The sequence below is a fragment of the Tiliqua scincoides genome, chromosome 7, assembly GCF_035046505.1.
Source record: "Tiliqua scincoides isolate rTilSci1 chromosome 7, rTilSci1.hap2, whole genome shotgun sequence".
NCBI lineage: Eukaryota > Metazoa > Chordata > Lepidosauria > Squamata > Scincidae > Tiliqua > Tiliqua scincoides.
Window position 1 is genome coordinate 58,609,081 of NC_089827.1, and position 24,737 is coordinate 58,633,817.

Here is a 24,737-nt window from a genome sequence, read left to right on the forward strand (position 1 = left end):
CTTCGATGGCTCCACATCAGACCCCTTTGACATCCGAAGCGGCGTGAAGCAGGGCTGTGTTCTTGCACCAACCTTGTTTGGGATCTTCTTCGCTGTCCTGCTGAAGCAGGCCTTTGGAACTACAACAGAAGGCATCTATCTCCAGACCAGATCAGATGGAAAGCTCTTCAACCTCTCCAGACTGAGAGCAAAGTCCAAAGTCCAGCTGAAATGTCTGCGTGACTTCCTCTTTGCAGACGATGCAGCTATCACTACCTACTCTGCCAAAGATCTCCAGCAGCTCATGGATCGTTTTAGCAAGGCCTGCCAAGATTTTGGACTGACAATCAGCCTGAAGAAAACACAGGTCATGGTTCAGGATGTGGACTCATCTCCCTGCATTACAATCTCTGCGCATGAACTGGAGGTTGTCCATGACTTTGTGTACCTTGGCTCAACGATCTCCGACACTCTTTCTCTTGATACCGAGCTAAACAAACGCATCAGTAAAGCAGCTACCACGTTTTCCAGACTCACAAAGAGAGTCTGGTCCAACAAGAAGCTGACGGAACATACCAAGATCCAGGTCTACAGAGCTTGCGTCCTGAGTACACTTCTGTACTGCAGCGAGTCATGGACTCTTCACTCACAACAGGAGAGGAAACTGAATGCTTTCCACATGCGCTGCCTCCGACATATTCTCGGCATCACCTGGCAGGACAAAGTTCCAAACAACACAGTCCTGGAACGTGCTGGAATCCCTAGCATGTATGCACTACTGAAACAGAGACGCCTGCGTTGGCTCGGTCATGTCGTGAGAATGGATGATGGCCGGATCCCAAAGGATCTCCTCTATGGAGATCTCGTGCAAGGAAAGCGCCCTACAGGTAGACCACAGCTGCGATACAAGGACATCTGCAAGAGGGATCTGAAGGCCTTAGGAGTGGACCTCAACAAGTGGGAAACCCTGGCCTCTGAGCGGCCCGCTTGGAGGCAGGCTGTGCAACATGGCCTTTCCCAGTTTGAAGAGACACTTGGCCAACAGTCTGAGGCTAAGAGGCAAAGAAGGAAGGCCCATAGCCAGGGAGACAGGCCAGGGACAGACTGCACTTGCTCCCAGTGTGGAAGGGATTGTCACTCCCGAATTGGCCTTTTCAGCCACACTAGACGCTGTTCCAGAACCACCTTTCAGAGCGCGATACCATAGTCTTTCGAGACTGAAGGTTGCCAACTAAGGAAAGGTTTGGATGATAAGAAATATAGGCCTCCTAGCCCACTAAAAACGTGCATATATAAGGGAGAAGGATGCTTTCTTCTATTCTGTTAGTCATACAGGTTGATTCTCATTATTCACGAGGGTTCCATTCCCAGAACTTACTGGATGGCAAAAATCTGAACTATAGCAAATCAATTTAAAAACAAAGTTCCTTTTGCTCAGGTGATTTAAAAACAGCCTTGCTGGCTTTTGTGATAAGATAGAGTCATTAAGAGGACAGTCCAACAGTCAGTCTCTCTCCCGGTGCTTAGAAAGGATTATCTTTCTTTGAGGTGTTCAGGGGGAAGGGAAGGGTTGTTTGGTGAGAGAATGATTGAAGGATTGTCAGCTGGCTACCCTCTCTCTAACTATTGTAAAGGACTGTTTTCTTTTAATTTAAAGGGCCCTTCTCATCCTGTTGAGATAAAAATCTCTACAACAGTAAGAAAAACATTTTAAAGGGGTGCATTTTCCCCTTTCTCCAGGGATCAGCACAGTCCTTCTCCTTTGCAGGGGCCATTGGTGTTGAGTCAAATTCCTGTATAAAAAATCAGTGTAAAACAAGGTTGGATCTGTTACAGTATGTGTCCCATACAGTAAGGCAATTTGGTGGCTGGATAAGGCAGGCCTACCAGATTGCTGTTATGTGTAGGCAAATGTAAGCATACCTGTCAGACAATGGGGCAAGGGCCAATCAGGGCAAAGTGCTGAGTCATTGCACAGAACAAGGAGAGAAGAAAAAGCTAATAAATCCCTGCCCAGGATGGTGCAATGACATTCCGCAGTGATGAGGTCATGGCCTTTCCCATTGGCTGACAGGAGTATAAATATCCAACAAGCACACTCCACTGTGTGGGTTGTAGGAGTGAGCTGTACAAATCACTGCTGGACTGACACCTAGTTGCTGACTAGTTGGACTGTTTGCTGAACTGCCTCTGCTTGCTGATTTCTGGAACTGCCTTTTACTTGTAAATACTGCCTGTAAATAGACTCTGGTGCTGGGACTTCCCTGAATCTTGCCTCCTTTTTTTTTTTTTTGGTGTTCTTCCCTGTGCTCTGAGCACCACAGGCTGCAGCTGCCAGTGTGCGCTTCTGCTATCTCTGTGTTTTGCCCATTATCTCTAATGTATAAACATCCTACTGAAGACTAAACAGTCTCTAGGTAGCATCCTGAGTTTTTGCCATCTTCTAGGGCTGTTTTATTCAATTTGGGAATTGCGAAGCTTCATGGGGTTGGGGGTTATGGCAACCTTTCAACGCCGATGCAAGAGAGGCCTCGGATCCAATCCAGTAATAGTACTGCCTTATCACAACTGAGTTGTTACCTAATCCTGCACATTGTCTTGCCTAGTAGCTTCTAAAGGCAGCCCTGCTCAGTCTGCTACCTCACAGGGTTGTTGAGAAGAGGTAGGGGAAAATGGGGCAGGTGGGGTTGTCGGATCAGATCTCAGAAGAGGACAGAATTGGTGATGGGTCCCCAGTCTCCCTCTTTATTAATTGGGGTAATGGCATGAAAAAGGTTGAATGCAACTGTTCTAGGGGAACCAGAAGGGCAGTATCTGCCTGGCTATGTTAATCACCAGTGGAAGGGTGGCTAAGAACGATATGTTAACTTCTGTTAATTTAAGCCATTTCTGCCCAACGTTGCATAGATACAACAGAGATCAAATGTGTACACCTGTGGGCTGGGCAGAAATGGGTTAATGTAAAGGTATTAAGTGAAATAAACATATGTTGCTGTGAGAGTTTATTCAATTGGAAAGTGGCTTGCTATTGTCCCTATGAGGCAAGCTTTAGAGCAGGTGTGTCAAACTCATGACATACAGCAGGCCAAATAGCATTCAAGATGCCTGCTGAAGGCTGGAAGTGATGTTGTTATTTAGCAGGAAGTGATGTCATTAAACAGGTCAGAACCAGAAATAAGCACTCTGTGGGAACTCATTAGCTGCAAATGATTGAAAATACACAAATCTTGAACATATTTCAAGATATGGGAGCCCAATTATCATGTGGGCCACCATTTCAGCAGTGAGGCTTCAGCATTGCTCAGCAATGCTGAGAGTCCAAGGGCCAGATAAAAAGCTTCCGCAGGCTGCATCCGGCCCCTGGGTCTTAAGTTTGACACCCTTGCTTTAGAGAGCATGGTTTAAGATGTACAACAGAATGTGGAAGGAAATGGCTTTAATCTGCTAAAAGCAGGTTGTGTAGGGCTTCATAGAGTAAATCTTTTCATACTGTACAAATTAGTCACATTCTGAGGCCCTTGTCCAACATGGCATTAGTGATCAATATCTTGTACCAACATAGGGTTTTTAAAGCTTTTGGTGAGTAACTGATCTACTACAGATCTCATCACAGCAAGATTTCTTTTGCATCCTCATCTTTGGATTCTTACTTTCCTTATTGGCTTAAGGCTCTTATACACTTCTGCCAATAAAAGTACCTTATTCCTGCCAGAATAGTATCACTTGGTTGAAGTAAAGGCATGCAAGTTACCTCATTGGTAATGCTGGTTTTGCTTACTCAGTTTGTTTTGAGAGGTATGGCTAAGAAGAAAAGTAGACCCTGTGTTTCCTTGCAGGGATTATGGTGAGTACCGCCTTGGAAAAGGTGTGTTTTTGTACAAATATTGGACAAACTGCAGAAATATTATCACAATATCCCTATCTGCCTTTTAAGTTGTGAGGGGCAGCAATAAACTAATTCTGGATCTTGCACAGATTTCCAGTTCTGTAAATTGCCACAGGCCAACTGCAAACTCTACAGTAATAGGGCTTTATCCAGTGATAGATCCTGCATGAGCTCACCCTTGGATTAGTAATTTGGGAAAATAGTCCCTTCCTTTAAAGTGCCCCAGAGAATTGTAAGAAGCAAATTCTGTTTCAACCTGATCAAGGGAATGGTTTTAAAAGTTTTTTCCTTATCCTGTCACATGAGGATACTAGGTAGTTTAAGGGAGGGGTGTGGGTGTTTCAGCCATGTATTAAAAATAGCTCTGGACCTTAAAATTAGGAAACTTTAAGTCAGGGGTGGTGATGACAGTAGTGGTAATCCACGTTATGTATAAACCTTGTGTGTTAAATACAGGTAACGGTTTCATTGATAGTTTTAATCCAGTAATCCCTCTTGCTTGCATCTAGTGCTAGCAAATGAAAAATGTCTTTTGGTAATTTACCATGAGTAGAGATGGCACAGTCTCATTGAAATGCATTAACTTTCCCAGAAGCCATTTGATCCATAAGAGTTTTGCTTGGAGGAAGGGCATTTTATTTTTTTAAGAATCCTGTGATTTAGGTTGACAAACTGACTTGCTCCATGTTATTCAGTGACTCTAGCCTAACATATGTGGTCTGGCTGGAGAGGTAGGATTTTGGTGTGGTCTACATATGTAGCAGAATGGGACTGTAAAATCGACTGTACTCTTTCAGTTTATAGGCAGGGAGAAGCTTTTTAATGCTATCTATGCTTAAAAATGCACATATGCACAAAATGAGCACACATTCCACCCAACCTGTTCCTTTTCTGTTTGATGTACTAGTTTTTACTTGCAGATATTTTTTTCCTGTCCTCTACCAGTTGTCTGTACTAGGGCAGGCTACTGTGCTATCACCTTCTCAAGTCTTCATGTCTTGCAGTTTTTTTGGTGTGGGCTTTGACAAGAATTGAATTGGTGAGTACTGTGTAGAAAGTAACAGAGTTGTTGTAGGGCTTGGGCAAGGAGTGCTGATATAGGGCTCAGGCAAGGAGTGTGGATGTGTTGCAAGTTAGAAGTGTTTGAGAATCTTCTTTTTCCTTCTCAAAGTGTTAACTTATGTTCTACTGGTAGCTAGAAGTCTTCTTAAGTCTCCAGAAACAGTTGGTGTCCTGTTGCCAGTAGCTGTTAAAGGCTGCTGAAGCTTACTTGATATCTGGTGTTCTGTGGCTAGAAATAGTTCTAATCTTGTAAATGTAGGATCATCTTTATGAAAATACTGAAGGAAACTAACCATTTTCTCTTCTATCTCCCTCTAGCAAGCCTTGAGTAAAGGTATTCGAAGATACCATGTTGCTCCCATCCTGTGCCAGCGGGCCAAGGTGGCCATGAGCCAGTTTGAGCCTAACGAATACATACAATATGAAATGCTTGAGAAAAATATCAACATTGTTCGTAAAAGGTAAGAGTTGGGCTTGAAGAGTCTAGCTGTTGCCACATAGGAAGAGATTGTTTTCAAAGGATTTTTAAACAAAACTGACTGCAAGGACAGCAGCCCTGGATTACATTTTTCTACCAGCAGTCGAATTCTAACCAACTTTCCCGCTCCAGTATAGCCATGCCAGTAGGGTGTGTACTGCGTTCTGTGGTGGTGGCAGTCACACAGGCCTCCTCAAGGTAAGGGAGCATTTGTTCCCTTGCCTCAGGGCTGCATCAGCACTGGAAAGTTGTTTAGGATTGGGATGTATATAATGGTGGAGGAATATAGAGTACTACACACTTTTCACATGTAGTGTGTTGAGCAGTGATGGTGGAGGACACTGATCCGAAAGCGATAAAGCTTTTGGTATCGCTTGTGTCCGTATTATCTACTCTAGTTCTGATCAAATTCTCTGAAAAGTTGTATAATCAGTATTCTGTATTGATGTAAATTCCCAAATAAACAGATTCTTTTAGTAGCATTTTGATCTTTACATCAATGGCTTAATTTTTTCTTCCTAAGTGCTGCCACTGCCCTATCTAGCAGGGCAATGAACTATGACCAGGAGTTATAGGGAGTGAGGTCCACTTGAGCTATGAGGCTACTTCTACTTCAGATATAGGCACCTTTTTATGCTGGGGTTACATTCTGTGAAATCTGCATGCAAATTGAAATGACTTCTCCCATAAAAAGCAATGTAAATGGTATGTGTTGGGGGAAGTCATTGAGCGCTTGTGCTAACTAGTGGTGACTTCTGCTTGCTCATAATGGCATAGGGGGAGGATTGTTGAGGGAGGCTACTGACATCAGTGACTGATGAGGAATCTGAGAAAGTGGTAAGCAGCTGATCTCTGAACTCATTTTCTTTTCTGGCTTTAAAATCCCTCCACCACCACCACAGGAGGCTGCCAGGGCCTTTCAGGGTTACACATTAGTGGCTAATTTAGTTGCAAATTAATTGCATTTCAAAGCTGGGAAACATCACAACATCTTTCTAGGAGCCTGTATATCTTTGTGTTTTTTCAGTCGCTTCTCTTCCCATAACCTTTTGTTTGTACTTTTCAAAGTTGGCCCTTGCTCATAGTCATCAGGAGAATGCAAAGATTTGCATGAATTGATTCCTCAGTGATAGAACCAGGAGACAAACCGTTAGAAGGCAGAAAAATCCAGAGAAAATGGGTATTCTAACTGTCTTGTGAAATTTAGGTTCACTCTTGAGGTCATCTAGTCTGTAGATCCCTTTTGATCACAAAATTTCTCCCTATTAGGAATACTGGGGTGGAAAGGTATTCTGACTTGCCCTTTTTGAGTTCTTTAGAGAAAGGCAGACATTACTAACTAGTCACTTAATCAAACTACCATTAAATACAGTATACAAATTTTATTTGAGAATAGTTCAGAATAAGTCTGTGCTATCTGAGATTATAACCAATCCAAAAGTGCATATGTGAAAACTATGCAAAATCCAGTTGTTAATTTTGTTTAAGGGAGAAACATCCCTAATGAAGAAGCTAAAAGTGCAGTTACAAGGTCGTATCCTTTCAGGGGACAATGCAGGTGGACCACAAGACTGTGTTCTTTCTCTTCTATCTTGGAGAGGTTGTCTCTAACCTCAGTTATACTGGTAGTTATGTCAGCTACATTTGGAACTAATTAGGATTTCTAGTTAACCGTGGTCTTATCTGTGTCTGCATCTGGGGCACTGTCACAACCTTAAAATGAGTGCAGTGTTGGGTTTGACTGTGTATGGCCTAGGAGTGCTTTCATCAAGCTGTCTATTTGTATATAGATCGTGTTGGTGAGCTCAACCATGTCAATGCTGGTTGGATAGACTAACAAGCTTCTATAAGGATCTTGATCAGTTTCGCTGTAAGTCTGTTATGTGTTGAAAAATGTGACATATATAAAATGCATGAGCAGAAGACCTAAAGTTCTTTCTGTTTCCTTTCCAACAGACTGGACCGTCCCCTCACCCTGTCAGAGAAGATTGTATATGGCCACTTAGATGACCCTGTCAAGCAGGATATTGAGAGGGGCAAGACATATCTGCGCCTGCGGCCAGACCGGGTAGCCATGCAGGATGCTACTGCCCAGATGGCCATGCTGCAGTTCATTAGCAGTGGGTTGCCTAAAGTCGCAGTGCCCTCAACCATCCATTGTGATCACCTTATTGAAGCTCAATTGGGTGGTGAAAAAGATCTACGGAGAGCAAAGGTCATTATTTAAAATTGACACCAACTTTGTTTGGTAGAGACCCATAGTCAACAACTGGCTGGTTAGTTCAAATTTATATGTGAAATTCAGTCCTCTTCTCTCCCCATATCTTTTAGTCCTTGTTCTGCACTTAGGGTTATCAGGTCCCAATACTGCTGTGGCAGTAGTAACCCTGTTGGTTAGCTCAGCAACCACTTCCTTAGTTGCCTTGTCTCTTAACCAGACTCCCCAGAACTCTGTCTCCCTTCCTTCTCACTTCATAGCACAAAGACATCTTGATCCCTCAGTTAATTAGAGAAAAACATATGAAAGGTAGGAAGAGCATCCTAGGCTGTGTCAAGCCAGGAATGTTCTGTTTATTCTGTGCTAATATGACCTGTAGTATAACCTTTGGATTTTGCTCTCAGGATGAAACTTCATGATGAATATTATTCTTAGGACAGCAAGGTGGTAAAGGTGGATTCAGGTGCTTTCATAATGTGGGTTGCTCATTTTCATGCTGCAGACATTCTTCCATCTTCTTGCCTCGCTTCTTCATCGAGGATATCTGTTTTTCATTCTTACTGCTGACTGTGGTTCTCTGCTTATTTGAAAAACAAATTGTGATAGTTACATTTGGAGAACTATGTCTACTTTTCTTAGTGCAGAAGGGATGCTGGGTTTTGATTGTATCCCCAACCAGCAGAATTTCTGCATCCTAAAACTGAATTATGAGCAGTCTTTATTCTACCCAGAAGTTTCATTCTTGTTACCCTTTTGACTACAGTATTTGCTTCCCATCCACTTGAACTTGTACTACATGCACAATTGTGGCATCCCAGACTTTGTTTGAAACATTTTGTTTAGGTGTTGTTAGCAATAGTGACCTGTTCTCTTTGACATCACTTGGAGCGCCCATGAGATTTCTACGTTATGCCTCTTGACACAAGCCATCTCAAGAGTTGTATAATTGGTGGAACTAATACAATATGATTGGAAACAAGCAAAACGTCTTGGAAAGGAAAGGGAATCTTTAAATGGTTTGTTCTGACCACCGTGTGTCATTTGCATAATATAGTGGAAGGCTTGCCTCACCTCCTAGCTTGTAGTCTGTGGACTAGGATGTGCCCTATTGGCTCCTGTGAATAACTACAGTATTACAGGAGAAAATGAGTTGTTACCTTTGTGAGTGCCTCTTGGAAATCTGTTTAAACAGCTACATGAATAGAGTGAGGTTTTTAAGCTCAGCATCTCATGTATCTACCCAAGAAGATCAAGGTCACTTGCAGAACGCATCACCATATAGTTTTGGAAATGTGTATTGGGGATGGAATTTGTCATCTTGAACAGAGAAGCGGTTGGCCCTCTGGATGGTGAGGGAGGGAAAGGGGAGATAAAAGGAGACTTAGAGATGGCAGAGAAATTAAATGAGTTCTTTGCATCTGTCTTCACGGCAGAAGACCTTGGGCAGATACCGCTGCCCGAACGGCCCCTCCTGACCGAGGAGTTAAGTCAGATAGAGGTTAAAAGAGAAGATGTTTCAGACCTCATTGATAAATTAAAGATCAATAAGTCACCGGGCCCTGATGGCATCCACCCAAGAGTTATTAAGGAATTGAAGAATGAAGTTGCAGACCTCTTGACTAAGGTATGCAACTTGTCCCTCAAAACGGCCATGGTGCCAGAGATTGGAGGATAGCAAATGTCACGCCTATTTTTAAAAAGGGAAAGAGGGGGGACCCGGGAAACTATAGGCCGGTCAGCCTAACATCCATACCGGGTAAGATGGTGGAATGCCTCATCAAAGATAGGATCTCAAAACACATAGACGAACAGGCCTTGCTGAGGGAGAGTCAGCATGGCTTCTGTAAGGGTAAGTCTTGCCTCACGAACCTTATAGAATTCTTTGAAAAGGTCAACAGGCATGTGGATGTGGGAGAACCCGTGGACATCATATATCTGGACTTTCAGAAGGCGTTTGACACGGTCCCTCACCAAAGACTACTGAAAAAACTCCACAGTCAGGGAATTAGAGGACAGGTCCTCTTGTGGATTGAGAACTGGTTGGAGGCCAGGAAGCAGAGAGTGGGTGTCAATGGGCAATTTTCACAATGGAGAGAGGTGAAAAGCGGTGTGCCCCAAGGATCTGTCCTGGGAACGGGGCTTTTCAACCTCTTCATAAATGACCTGGAGACAGGGTTGAGCAGTGAAGTGGCTAAGTTTGCAGACGACACCAAACTTTTCCGAGTGGTGAAGACCAGAAGTGATTGTGAGGAGCTCCAGAAGGATCTCTCCAGACTGGCAGAATGGGCAGCAAAATGGCAGATGCGCTTCAATGTCAGTAAGTGTAAAGTCATGCACATTGGGGCAAAAAATCAAAACTTTAGATATAGGTTGATGGGTTCTGAGCTGTCTGTGACAGATCAGGAGAGAGATCTTGGGGTGGTGGTGGACAGGTCGATGAAAGTGTTGACCCAATGTGCGGCAGCAGTGAAGAAGGCCAATTCTATGCTTGGGATCATTAGGAAGGGTATTGAGAACAAAACGGTTAGTATTATAATGCCGTTGTACAAATCGATGGTAAGGCCACACCTGGAGTATTGTGTCCAGTTCTGGTCGCTGCATCTCAAAAAAGACATAGTGGAAATGGAAAAGGTGCAAAAGAGAGCGACTAAGATGATTACGGGGCTGGGGCACCTTCCTTATGAGGAAAGGCTGCAGTGTTTGGGCCTCTTCAGCCTAGAAAAGAGTCGCCTGAGGGCGGACATGATTGAGACATACAAAATTATGCAGGGGATGGACAGAGTGGATAGGGAGATGCTCTTTACACTCTCCCTATAATACATAATACCAGAACCAGGGGACATCCACTAAAATTGAGTGTTGGGCGGGTTAGGACAGACAAAAGGAAATATTTCTTTACTCAGCGTGTGGTCGGTCTGTGGAACTCCTTGCCACAGGATGTGGTGATGGCGTCCAGCCTAGACGCCTTTAAAAGGGGATTGGACAAGTTTCTGGAGGAAAAATCCATTATGGGGTACAAGCCATGATGTGTATGCGCAACCTCCTGATTTTAGAAATGGGTTATGTCAGAATGCCAGACGCAAGGGAGGGCACCAGGATGAGGTTTCTTGTTATCTGGTGTGCTCCCTGGGGCATTTGGTGGGCCGCTGTGAGATACAGGAAGCTGGACTAGATGGGCCTGTGGCCTGATCCAGTGGGGCTGTTCTTATGTTCTTATTATAGATTCCTTTATAGTTAATTTAAAAAATGCAATTCTGTAGCTTTTGTGTCTGAAGGTAGTCATGAAAGTTGGTGGAAAACTTTAGAAGCCAAAGAGGTGCCAAGGGCTGTGAACTCAGTATGTTGCATAACTTTAATTGCAGGAAGAGCAAAACGAGTAACTGCATACCTTTGTTTCATCTTTTGTGGATTACACAACTAGTGTTCTATGGGAATATTTCTATCATCCAGTTCAGGGGTGTCCAAAGTTTTCAGCAAGAGGGCCACATCATCTCTCTGACACTGTGTCGGGGGCCGGGGAAACAAAGTATTAATTTACAGTTAAAATTTGAATAAATTTACATAAGTTTACCTAAATTAATATACTAGAGGTGGAACTTACATGAATGATTGACGGTCTTGCAATAGCTCAAGGCCTAAAAGGCTTTGCACAAAGCAAGGCTGACCTTTTCTTTGCTTCCGCTACTGCATCACAGACATGAAACAGCAAGCAGTGGAGGGAGCCCACGTCCCTCAGCTAACACAAGAGGTCAGACAGTCACCCTCACACTGAGAGCAGTTGTGTCGGGCCAGTGCGGGCTGCAGCAAGTTTCCAGAGACCCAGAGGCTCATTGGAGACTGGGGTGTCCCTGATGACTGCATTGGGAGTCCTCGAGGGCCACTAGTGGCCCCAGGGCCAGGGTTTGGGCATCCCTGATCCAGTTCATAGGACTTGTCAACACATTTCCATGTTTGCTGCTTTTCACCTTTAGATCTTAATAAGGTTAACTAGGCCATGAGTGAGCAATTTCTTCTCATTAGAAGCAACAGTCCTTGATTTGAGCCCTCTATTCAAAAACTGCAAGAATCTTTGGGTCTGGAGTGCTTTTTGCTAATGACTGTTCATTCCATTAACTTCTTATTACTTGTGGACTTGACTGTTATTCTGAGCACTTAACATTTTCTGAGCATTCTTCTCCAAGCGCTCCCCCCATCTTTAACTGCTCCATGGCTACAGTAAACAAAAGTCATGCCTTTTCTATCTGGATTTTTTTCCTAATGTTGCCATTTGACACTGAATGAATAATAGGTGGGTCAAGGCATTGAATCTGATCTTGGCAAATTCTACCTGAAGAGAAAGAAAGATCTATATGAGTATAATGATGAAGTGCCTTGATTTGATACAAATAACGCTGCCAGCATCGCTGTAGAGCAAATGCAAAACCAAATCTTCTCTTGCCAGATATCCATTCCTTTATTTATTGCCCTAGAGCAGCGATTTCCTTTTTCATTTCATGGCATATTGAGAAGGCATTAAAATTGTCAAGGCACATCATTTTTTGACAAGTGACAAGGCACACTGCACCCAGGGGCTCATATTCCCCAATGGCCTTACAAATATGACCCTCCTTCAAACTCCCATAGCACACCTGTCGTCCATTCGCGGCACAGCAGTGTGCCATGGCACAGTGGTTAAAAATTGCTGCCCTGGAGTGATCACGTAAGGTCAATAAGTAGCAAAATGTAAGCAATCTGCTTTGCATTCTGTACTTCCTTAGGAGTCAGTGGAAGATGGTGATTGAAATGAATCTCTTATCTAGTGCTAGTATAGAGAAACTCATTCTGCAAAAGTCATAGCAGTTGGATATCAGGGAGGTAAACTGTACTTGAAATTGGTCTTCTGCAAGTCATTAAACTTTATTTGAGGCCCTGGAAAAAATAGTTCATAATATGAGGGAAGGGTCTTGAACATTTGAAAAATATAAAAATGGTGGCCTTGTGTTTTCTAATTAGAACTTCACATTTCTGCTTGAAATTTATTTTTAATACAGTTAATGTCCCACTTGGTAAAATAAAGCTAGATTGTTTGCAATTGAGAGGAAAATTTTGTACAGTAGAAGAAACATTAACTGGAAAAAAATGTTGGAAGTAGAAATAGGAGCTCTTAGTATGACTTTCATTCTCCTGTTCAGAGTATCTGTAATTTACTAACTTCTAGGGCCTGCCCAAGACTTTTTTTTGCTGTTTCTGTGCGCTGTGCACCATAGGTTCTGAGTTGTTTTCACATCCTTTGTGGCATTGCAGGGGATCTTGAATTGCATGCAACTTCATTAATACCTTAAGCTTCCTTTTGGTTTACATGTGTAGTGCAAGTTAGCACTAGAGAGTTAGAGAGTGCTTGAAGGTTCAATCCACTTGCAAGTGGAACTTAACACAGAACCACACTGGTTAGTATAAATCTTTCTGACCTAAAAAGAGGAAATCTTTAGCTGTTTGGCATCTGACTCTAGTTCATTCCCAAGACTTATGTACTGAGTAAGGTTGAGGATATTGTGCATCAGAGTGGCAGGTATCTAGTGTTTTAGAAACATTATTAAGCCCTTTACTAGTATGCTTCTTTGTTTTATGTTTGTTGTTCACAGGACATTAACCAAGAGGTATACAACTTCCTAGCCACAGCAGGTGCCAAGTATGGAGTAGGTTTCTGGAAACCTGGATCAGGAATCATTCACCAGGTACACCCTTTCCTTCCTAATGGCAAGAAAAAGAACTTTAATATACACGTAGCTGAAATTTTCTTGAGAAAAGACTTTTCTTTATAATGTGATTTTGTTTCCTTGGGAAGACCATCAAAACATACCTCAGGATGGGTGCTTCCAGAGCACTTAGAAGTGACCCAAAATGCTTGGTGTGGACATCTGTACTGGGGAAAGAGATGACCCAAAGTTCTGTTTCTAGTGCAAGGAAAGTTATAGGACTTTACACAAACAATATTTACAGCAATATGGAAAAGCAAGTTTATATTTTTGGGTGAACAAAGAAGGTTTGGAGCTCCTCTTTGGGTATGCAACACTGGGTTCCTGGGCTTGGCTGAGTTTTAATGTGTCCTTCCAGGAGCACTCAAAGGCTTGATTGCACCTTGATTGGAGAAGTTCCTGAGGGACAAATGACATGGCAAGGTGTGCTGCTCCCAGGCTTCAGTCATTCATGGGAGAGTCTTCTTCACATAGGAATCTGAAAAGATTGCCCAGGTGGCCAACCTCCTGGGCAACTGGAACTATTAATTCTGCAGCAGAGCTTGTGCTTGCAGCAATTTACTCTCAGGATAGGTTACCCAAATTTGTAAGACCTTGGAGGAAAAGAGGCACACAGATGCGCCACAGTGTTACAGCCTTCCTTCCCTTTAATTGGCATAACCTCTCCTGACAGCACAGCCAGACCTCACCTTCTTCCAAAATGAAGTTCTGCCTGCCTTCCAAAAATGCCATCTAGAAACAAAAAATGGAGTTAGGTTAGACTGCACGTGTATGGGGTTGGGGGACTACAATTCCTGTTAGAAAGGATTTAAATACTCTTGGATTTAACTTTACTATTTGTGTTTGAATCAATTTTTTAAGTTACAGTATTGGAAGTACTGATTGTTTTTCATGAGTACAGTTTCATCAGCGAGGGGAATGAGTAATGGAATGTTGTATACTCATATTGACTCCTGGGGACAACAAGTGTTCCCTCTAAGGTGCACAATTACTTGACTCCCTGGAAGTTTGGCAGTGACATGTGACATTGCCCAACATCTGGATGCCTTGTCACACAGCCATGGTAGGACTCTGCAGCTGTGGGGATTCTTACAGGGAATGCTGGTAATAACCCTCCTGCTTCACTTGCTAATGACTTAATTTTGCCTGCTTTTACCATTTTAAGATGACTCTGATGCTTCATGAAGTGCCAGCCCAAGTTGGCTAAACAAACCTGTTTTAATGCATTTCCAAAAGGTTTTCAGAGTTGTCTGTTCTGTGAGTAGGGGGGAGTCTCCATTCTTTTAGAAATAAAACTTGTCCTGTTTCAGATTATCCTTGAGAACTACGCCTATCCTGGCGTCATGCTTATCGGCACAGATTCCCATACGCCCAATGGTGGTGGCTTGGGTGGGATCTGTATTGGAGTTGGTGGAGCTGATGCAGTGGATGTCATGGCAGGAATCCCCTGGGAACTCAAATGCCCTAAGGTAAGAGAGAAAAAAATGTGTGCTTCCTTCAGCATGCTGAAACATATAAATAAGAGAGCTTTGCCTTCCAAAAGTGACAATTTCTTGTTTTTAATGTGGCATAATAATGGGATGATCTTAGTTGTATCCATTGCTTCCCATGGCAGTTCTGGACCTCTCGTGTCCACACTGCTTGTTTTGTGACCCAAAGGATGCACTAGCATTGCTAGCTTTGCATCTATTAACTATAATAGGGAGTCCCTTTAGGGAGAAGGGTGGGATATAAATAAAGTTTATTATTATTATTATTATTATTATTATTATTATTATTATTATTATTATTATTATTATGTGTTTGTAATAGCAAACTTTTTCTTGGAATCTGAATCTCTGTGCTCCAAGAATACTTCCTTTTTATTTGCAATAATTATTTGTTTGCAATCAGTTCAGGCCACTCTAGGAAATTAGATTAATATTTTTTTTTTGAGGAGGCACATTCTGCAAGTTTAACTCTTATTTTCATTGGTGGTTCTTCAGGTAATTGGTGTAAAACTGACTGGTAAACTGTCAGGTTGGAGCTCTCCTAAAGATGTTATCCTGAAAGTGGCAGGCATACTTACAGTGAAAGGTGGCACAGGAGCCATTATAGAATATCATGGACCTGGAGTAGATTCCATCTCTTGCACAGGTAAGGAAAATACCCTGTTATGTCAGGGTGTGGTGTGAGTGACTTTGGAAGTCACCTGTTACAGCCAGAGCTGTTTAGCAAACACCATTAATGTCATGGACATTGTGAAAGGATTGGGGCCACCCCAGCTCCCTTTGCTGCTTGCCCACCCAAGCCCTTGGGTCCTTCTGAGCCATTCAATCCACCTTTGACCACATATTCACTAGAATAGAAGTGAAAGGTCCTTTATTGTAACTGATATTAGTAATTTAGGCAGCGGCCACCCAACATTATGGGCTCCTTAAGGGCCGCTGGAATGTCAGTACATACATAGCCACAAGGAAAATTAAAAAAACCTCACTAGTTCTACTCTACACATGCCTATTTACACTTACATCTTCATTCCATCACAGTATTCCAAGAAGCAGAGTTTTTCCTTGGCCTTCGCCAACCCCAGAGGGACCCAGAGCACAGGCTTGGCGCAGCTTTATTTTTCCCATCTCCCAATCAACATTTTACAGTGTTGCTCCCTCCAGGCCATTTGGCTTTCTGTTTTCTTTTACTTACTACTTCAAAATTAACTATTTCTCCTCCTCACTTTGCCTAATCCTACAGTCCTGATTTCAAAGGGTCTCACTTCCTTTCCCACGATTACCCTCTATGTTAAGTACTCCTCCTCAGTCACTCATCCTACCTGTCCCATCCTTCTCTTATATTGAATAATCCCTTATGATTCTGGTTCTCCTTAAACCCCCATACATCTCCTTCATAGACATAACCTTGTTGCTCACACCTATGGGGTGATTCATAACAAGAAGCCATTAACCAAGTAGATTGGCAGTGTGACGAAGAACATGATATATGTGTTAGTTCCTTGTTTCTTGGCAAGAATACAGAGAGACTCAGCTGTACCAATGCCAGCTAAGAGCTCAGTGTTCCTGCTGGAATAGTATAAGAGTGCATTCTGAGCTGTATAAGCTCTTTGTCGGGCTATGTCCTCTGGATGCTTCATAGGATAGGACTTATTTGAGTGCTGGAGACTTGGCTATAGACCCAAAATTATAGTGTGAGCAGAAATTGGGTGCAGCAAGACTGATAATATCTTCACAGTGGCCACAATGAGTCTCAGCTTCTTGAAGGCTTAAATAACCCTACCCTAAGAATTACTGGTTTGGCCGCTAGATGTACCTCATATAGAAAATGTGCATTTTAAAGAAACTGTTAAGTAGAAATAGCTTGGCTCAATTTTAATGAACTATAATAGTGCAGTATGACTAGTTTTCTTGGTAACACAGTAGTGTAACTGTGGGGGGAAAGGGTGATTATTAACCTTTGTCCCTTCAAGCATTTCAGTACAGGTAGACCCAGACATGGATAGTTGTGTCTGAGCTTTTGTTCAGCCCATCCAGCCTTGTGTTTTGTGCCTGTGTGATAGCGCTGCTCTGCCTTGCATCAATTCCAGCTTCTAGAAAAAATGCCAGGGACAGAAGTTGGGGGCTATCCAAACAGGCAATCAATTTAAACAGTTTAAACAGTTCCAGACTCATGGGCAAAATGATGGTATGAACATTCCATAAACTGACTTCTTTAGGATGCCTTTGGGTTCTCATCTCATTTGACGTATGCCTCTCTTTCAATGTCAGGAATGGCGACTATCTGCAATATGGGAGCAGAGATTGGTGCTACTACTTCAATCTTCCCTTACAATCACCGCATGAAGAAATATTTGGCTAAGACTGGACGCTCTGGTAAGAACTGTATGAGGTTAGGTGGTAGAACAATATGGAGGGCTATTATAAAAAATTTTTATTATTGCTTTTCAACACTGTGCTTTACATGGCTAAATAAATTGTGATCCCTTTTGGGGCCTAGGAACCATCTTTAAAAAAAGATACTGGCAACAGCCACTGAAAAATATGGCATGCTGGCATGAAGGACTGTGCTGTCCCCCCTGTTAAATATAAGAATGTACCACTTTAAAAGCTGCCTCTCTTCCTGTTAGCAGTCACCACCATCTCAACAAAGACAGGACAGTTACAAGAGAAAAAGGGAAACTGTTGTAGCAGGTCATCTTCCTCCCTGTTAAGTGGCCCCCTCCCTATATAGGATGCCTGACACACATTCAGGTTTCAATTCTTGGTGTTCCTTTGTTGTGGCAGAAGTGTTCAGGATAGGTCTTTGTCTAGTGGCATAACAGAGTCCGGACAAGCAACAATAGGCTTTGTAGAGTTCTTGGAAATGCTGTTTTGCAAACTGAATTACAGTATTGAATTATTTTGGTAGTGATACCCACACTCTAGCAACCCTTTGTATCTTTTATATATGTGCTATTGTAAAGTATCTGTTAGAATAATAGTGTCCATTTTAACATAAAACTAAGTTTCTGCATCTGTCAGAAAATGGTAAACTGGCAGCTCTAGAAGGGGGTGAGCCTAAATGTAGTCAGAAAAGGGTTCTCCCTTAAGTGGCTGAGCTGATTTTTGAAGGGCTGATGAAAAACAGAGTTTTTGTCTTGACCTATTTGACCTAATGCAGAGTTGGAGCTTGTGCTCTGGCCTGGGTTGAGGCTTGGCACTGGTTACCGTTAATTGGTCGGGGTTCTTGCAGAGTTTGAAACACAGTGATATTACTGTGGTGTGTTAAGTAAACGTGGTGTAGATTAATGGCTCCATTGTGTGCTTTTAGTTACTCTTATATTGGAGTATGACATAGTGATTAAGTGTTGGACTTGGAGCAGGAGGATCCAGGTGCAGGTCCCTCCTCAGTCATTAAGTTTACTGGGTGACCTTGGGTCAGTCATGGTCTCTCAGTCTCACCTACTTCACAGGATTGTTGTGAGGACAAATGGAGCGGGAGGAACCATGTATATTATCTTGAGCTCACTGGAAGAAGAGCAGTTGAACAAATGAGTGAACATTGCTTATTCTGAATAAAGAAGTGAAAGTGTATGACGCTGGTCACTTTCAAGGTTTGGATGACCTCTTATTGGTGTGCTTTTTCTTTTGGCTTTCTATTCAAACCTACCTGGAGTATGGGACAGTAAAGGCTTTTAAAATTGGTTCTGGAAACTCTAAAGTAACTTGTTATTGGCAGGTAGTAAACCAATTTGTGTTCTGTCTTTCTTTTCTGATTTCAGGGATTGCTAATCTGGCAGATGAATTCCAAGAGCACTTGAAACCTGATCCTGGCTGTTCCTATGACCAGTTGATTGAAATTAACCTCAATGAGGTAAGTTGCTCCGCAGTCATCTTCCAAATATCTCCAGTATTTGGTATGAAAGATGGACAGGGACCTGATAAGAGCACTTGAGTACCATATTCAAACCCTTCATTTAGTGTTTGAGAACCTTGGTATCATATCTGTTAAGTCTAGCCTGAGTTGCAATGAGAAGAGAGAGTCTGAAAAAACAAGTGTGTGACAAAGTTGTGTGAAACAACACAGTGTATGTCTAACTGACCTATTAACTAGTTCATTTGTGTGTGTTTTTTAATCCTGGGGGTCCTTGGAAATGAGGTGGCCATTTAACTACAGTTCCATCAGCATGAAACACTTCTGTAGCAACTGGGAATTTTCTAGAACAGCCATGTTTTATTTTTATCACATTTACAATGTGATAATGTGTGTCCCCTGTATCTGCAGGTTCCATATTCATGGTTTTACTTCACCGTTCACAAATTCCCACCCCATTGCACTGATAACTCACCTATGTCTGATTGCAGCCATCCTATTGCTGTCTCCTCTGTTTCTGTGCTGACTGCAAATACTAACAGGAAGGGGGTTGGAGGGCTGAAAACAATGTGAAGCAAAGCTCTATGAACTCTGTGATAAGTTTTCAGCCCTCCAGCCTGCTTCCTGTTAGCATTGGCGGGTAGCACAGAGGGGATGAGAATTTGTGAATGCTTCTTGTAGGGTTTGCTATTCTCAGATTTTAGTGTCCATGGTAGCAGCAGGAACCTATCCCCTTTGGATATGGGAGCATGCCTTTATATCTTTTCTTCCTGTAACAAGATAGCTGCATCATGTGCCCTGAGACCTCAAAATATATTCTTATAATGTAATAGTGGATCAAGAAGTTGCTCAGCGGCTTATTGAGTCTTTTTTTCTAAAGCTGAAGCCTCTTATCAATGGACCTTTCACACCAGACCTGGCACATACTGTAGAAGAGATTGGCACTGTGGCAGAAAAGAAGGGCTGGCCAGTGGATATCAGAGTTGGTGAGTAGCATTTTTCCTTTGCAGATTAGATTCTTCAATTTCAAGTATATTATTATTATTATTATTATTATTATTATTATTATTATTATTATTATTATTATTATTATTAACAACTGTATTTATATACCGCTTTTCAACAAAAGTACTAGTTCTAGTACTAGTAAAGTTCTAGTACAAGTACTAGACAGCCCTTCTCTCCAGTTTGAGATTAGGGATAGCACTGCTTCATGAATTTCCTTTAAGGTAGCTGCATGTGGCATCTAGGGCCTCCAGTCATGTCATCACTGAACTTCCGGGTTGCCAAGTTCCCCTCATCAGGGAAGTGTACATCCGCTTGACTGTGCACCTTAGAGGGAACACTGCTTGTAAGCATGTCTCCCTAGGCTGTTTCGTTCTCATATCTGTTCTTGGGAAGAATACTCACTGAATTGAGAGCAATGAAAGAGAGAGACAAGGGGAAATGGTTATTCTTGTCTTGTGTTGTGTGGTGATGGTTTAACTCCGTGGTTCCCAAGCTGGAGTGCACCAGACTGTTGGGGTACTTGAAAAAGAATTGAATAATGGTGGGAAAAGGCAGGTTGTACCCTGGAATGCTTTGTGGCGCTGGCAAGGCAGGAAGGAAGGCAGGTAACTGGTGAGAAAGTGGGCAATGCACGTGCTAGCTGCCTTCTTTCCTGCCTTGCTGGCCCCACAAGTCATTTTGGGATGCTACTTGCTTTTTCCACTATTATTCAATTCTTACAAACAAGCTACATAAACAAGGATACAGAACTGCAGAGAGGGCTTTCTTTTATGCCTTTATAAAAAATAAACACTGTTGTAAACTGAATACAGTTCCAGATTTACAACTGTAACATATCAGTTGAATCTGATTAACAATGTGCCTCAAAACAAGCTCATTCAATATTTGATGTGTATAAAATATTTGTTGGGTGTTTTATAAAAAATCATTCCATTCCTTTTTAACCATCATTGGGCCATTTATGGTTAAAAACATATGTATTTGAAGTTACAAACTATATTAACTACAAACATTTTGCTAATATGAGGGAGTATAATTAATAGAAATGGGCTGCCAAGGAGTTAGCAAGTTAAAAAAAGGTTGGGAACCACTGGTTTAACTGGAACGTCTTGTGGCTCTGGTCATATCTTTTTAGTTTATAATGTGCAGAGTTTCTTAAATACACCTGTTATGCACCTGTTCCTGGCAAATGAGGCATTCAGCATTTCAATTATGACTCTCTTCCTTCTTTCCCAAGGAGCATGCTTGAGCTTGAACTCCTTAGCTCTGGGTTAGTAGTTTAAAACACTGGCTGGGTTTTCTCATATTTCTTAAGCCATTTCTACCTAATGTTACATATACACAACAGGGATCCAATGTACACACCTGTGGGCTGGGCAAAAATGGGTTAAAATGCTAGAGGATAAAGAGAGGTCATATGTTTAGATAACTCTTCAGATTGGAAAAATATGTACGGCTGCATTACTTCTCTGTGTGTGTGAGGCCCAAACAGACATTTCTTTTCTGCATCCTTTCTGCACAGGTCTGATTGGCAGTTGCACCAATTCAAGCTATGAAGATATGGGGCGTTCTGCTGCATTGGCAAAACAAGCACTAGCTCATGGAGTTAAGTGCAAGTCTCAGTTTACCATCACACCTGGCTCAGAGCAGATCCGGGCCACCATTGAAAGGGATGGTTATGTAAGTGTTTCTGCAATTTGTGCTTTGTGGTCCACTTGTGTACCTTGAGAAGGTGGGGCATAGGTCTCTGCTTGGTGTTCTGCTGCCTAATCCTGTTTACCTCTTTCAGGCAAAAGTCCTACGTGATGTTGGTGGCTTGGTTCTTGCCAATGCTTGTGGACCCTGCATAGGCCAGTGGGACAGGTAAAGTGGAATAGATCTACAGATGGCTGTGTTTCATAGCATTTTTGTTGAACTGTTTGTTTTAAAAAACTGTAATTGAAGCACAAAGTGTACACTTTAATGTGAATACAAAAAATGCAGGTAAAAATCATTCCCCAGCAAAGTTTTCAAATGAACAGTTCAGATGAAGCACTGTTTCACTTGCTTGTGTGTACACAAGAATCTGCCACTCAATATATACTCCCTCCAGGTAGATGTCCTCTAATATGACACGTGTGGCCCTTGGCTTTCTCTCTATCTGCAGCTAATGTAATTAGTTCTGAAAGCAACTTTGATGGCTGCAGCTCAACCATACTGTCTCCTTTAATGTGCCATATGAATAGTTTCTTGTTCACCAATGGCCCTTAACCGAGACCAAGACCCATAGGTTTGGTTAACCTTCCCCCTCTGTGAAACTGTCCTGGACTGCGAAGGAAATTGTGTCACTTATCAAGGACACCCCACTCGTTTTTAAAAAGGTGGAGTTGATGATAGTTGGGGAATTGGTGGACCAGTTGAAGGGGGGGGGGGAAGCCCTGTTCAGGACAAAATCAGGTTTGTTGCTTGAATCTAGCTTTGTTCCTGGATACCCAAGAGCTTTGGCCAGAGTGCTTTTTCTCAACGTTTGTTGGGGTGCTTGCTGCACCCTCACTCAGATGTAGTCAATGTCATTCTTTGATATTCTCAACATTGCACTATTGTGATGCACTCTACATGGAACTGCACTTGAAGGTAGTTGTGCACCTCACTTGGTTCATATTATTATTGCTCGAGCATAAACTGACACAGTCCTGTATTACAGCACCTATGCTAGTTACCAGTCGGTGTTGGAACCCAATTCAGGAAACTGGTTTTGGTCTAAGTCTTAAACAGTTATGGTCCTGGGGGTATCCCCCAGATTCTGAAACACCGTCTTATCTGGGTGCAGGATGGGTTTCCACAGGAGGCTGGGCCTTTTGGTAATAGCCCTGGGATGCTCTGTCAGGGTTAGGAACACAACCCCAGGAATTTGTCCTTGGACAAGGCAGAGCCTCTGCTCTGTGAGCGTGCAAGTAACAGGTGAACAGGCTTGCTAATTAGAAAGGTGCTGAGTCAGAGTCACAAGAGAGACACCACCCTAAGTGAATTCACGCTTAGCAATTTAAAAGGGCTGTGAGAGCCCTCATATCCAGTCAGGCAAGAGTCAGGCAGCAGCCAGGCAGGAGTCAGGCAGGATGGATGGAAGGATGGAGAGTATGTAACTGCAGGGAAGACTGATTTATTATTTGTATAGGGCAAAGTTATGCCGGATTTCTGTTTGATGTTACTCTGAACTTATTTTCTGTTATTTTGTATTGCTGGCCGCACTAAAATTTCTTTCTACTATTGAATGCACTCTGTGTGTGGACTGTTTTGCAAACACCCACATTCCGCTGCGAGCAAGCAGATAAGAAAACTGCTACATAACCTCGACATGCTCTTGAGCTGGTAGTTCGTTCTGACTCCCCCACTGGTGTAGTGCCATGGACAGGTGAAAATGGTTTTTGGGTGTCTGCTTATGTACTTTTATGAATAATAGTGGCACGCTGCTGTTTTGATATTGGACTGTTTCGTTGTGTTGAACACTAGTTGAAATACAGCTTCAAATTCTATAAAAGGGACATTGAATAGCTTGCTACTCATAACTTGAGGTGGCACATGTTCTGACTTTGACAAGCTGGTTTCTCTTCCACTTTCCTTTGCAGAAAAGATATCAAAAAGGGAGAAAAGAATACAATTGTAACATCCTATAACAGAAACTTCACCGGCCGGAATGATGCTAATCCAGAGACACATGCCTTTGTGACGTCTCCAGAGGTAAACCATGTGGCTGCTTGTGCTACAGGGAGGTTAGGATTGTGGAGAGAAATAGGCATCCACAGCTGGCTCTTCTGTGATTCTTAAGGGAGCATGGCGAGGATACTAGCTTGCAAGATATCTTGTCTTCAAGCCAAGGCAGATAGGTTAGTGGTAGCTGGTAGTTTTTGCCTTTTTTTGGTCCAGGGCTAATTGACCTGTGGGCTACAAGTCTTCCATGAGATTACAAATAGGTGCTCTGTTTAAAACAGTGTTGTGTGTGTTGGAGAAAGAAGGTATTAAATTGCCTCTTCAGTGGGACTCATTGACATGGCTTGATTAGGGATAGGTTAACTCAGGGGTTTTCAAACCAGGGTGTTGCAACGCCCTAGCCTGAGGGCACTGGCCTCTTTTCCCTTAAGGGCCGGGGGGGGGGCAGTGAGAAGGCAGGGAGGAGGCAGCATTGCGATCCCTAGGATCATGCTGCTCAGAGGGCTGCAAGGGCTTGGCTGTACTTACCAGAGCCTCTTGCAGCCTCCCGGGGGTGCGGAGAGCCCTGTGTGACTGTCTGCAGGGCTCCCTGAAGCTTAAGAAGTGAAAGGCAGGGCTCCTCGCACCCCTGGGAGGCTGCAAGAGGCTCTGGTAAGTGCAGCCAAGTCCCAGCAGCCCCCTGAGTGGCGCGATCCTGGGGATCACATCACTGCCTCCACTCCCCCCCCCCCCCGCAAGGACATAGAGCGGTTTTCAAACTCCCTGAGAGTTTGAAAACTGCTGGGTTAGCTGCTTGCTTCTGGAGCTCAGCGATTACTCTCCATTCTTGCTAAAATCAAGCGCTCCCAGCAGTTATTTTCTTGGCAGTTGACTTGATAGCATCAAGGTTTTAGTTTTGATTTCTGCATTAGGGTTAAAAGAAGATAGCACTTCCAAGACAGTGACAGGGAGGTGAATGAATGGAAAGGAACAGGCTTCTCTTGCCCATAATGGGTACTCTTTTCAGATAGTCACAGCCTTGGCTCTTGCTGGCACCCTGAAATTCAACCCGGAGGTGGACTTCCTGACAGGAGCTGATGGAAAGAAGTTCAAACTTGAGGCACCTGATGCTGATGAGCTTCCCAAACTGGTAATCTTTCTACTTTTGTCAAACTTAGTACGATTTGTGGGTGAAGGGTAAGAAGTGGATCGCTAAAAGGGGATGACTATTGGATCCAGCTCACTATTGTACTGACTGCTTGCATATCCTTGGAAATACTGCAAGACTTCTAAGATGCCTTTTTCAAACATGAGGGTTCACCTCTTTAGGCATCTGAGACATGTTGGAGAAGGCAGAACCTA

The 24,737-nt window shown here is 42.9% G+C and overlaps 1 protein-coding gene across 1 annotated transcript in view; it reads left to right on the forward strand.

Annotated features, from left to right (window-relative positions):
- The window catches only part of ACO2 (aconitase 2), a 33,261-nt gene that overhangs the window by 3,922 nt on the left and 4,602 nt on the right, over window positions 1-24,737 (forward strand). Inside the window, exons 2-13 of the mRNA XM_066633560.1 lie at window positions 5,246-5,388; window positions 7,362-7,620; window positions 13,245-13,337; window positions 14,669-14,827; window positions 15,344-15,494; window positions 17,117-17,221; window positions 18,610-18,701; window positions 19,582-19,687; window positions 21,232-21,389; window positions 21,499-21,572; window positions 23,315-23,426; window positions 24,403-24,525. Of these exons, the coding sequence (XP_066489657.1) occupies window positions 5,246-5,388; window positions 7,362-7,620; window positions 13,245-13,337; window positions 14,669-14,827; window positions 15,344-15,494; window positions 17,117-17,221; window positions 18,610-18,701; window positions 19,582-19,687; window positions 21,232-21,389; window positions 21,499-21,572; window positions 23,315-23,426; window positions 24,403-24,525 (1,575 nt within the window). The remainder of the gene's footprint in view (window positions 1-5,245; window positions 5,389-7,361; window positions 7,621-13,244; window positions 13,338-14,668; window positions 14,828-15,343; window positions 15,495-17,116; window positions 17,222-18,609; window positions 18,702-19,581; window positions 19,688-21,231; window positions 21,390-21,498; window positions 21,573-23,314; window positions 23,427-24,402; window positions 24,526-24,737) is intronic.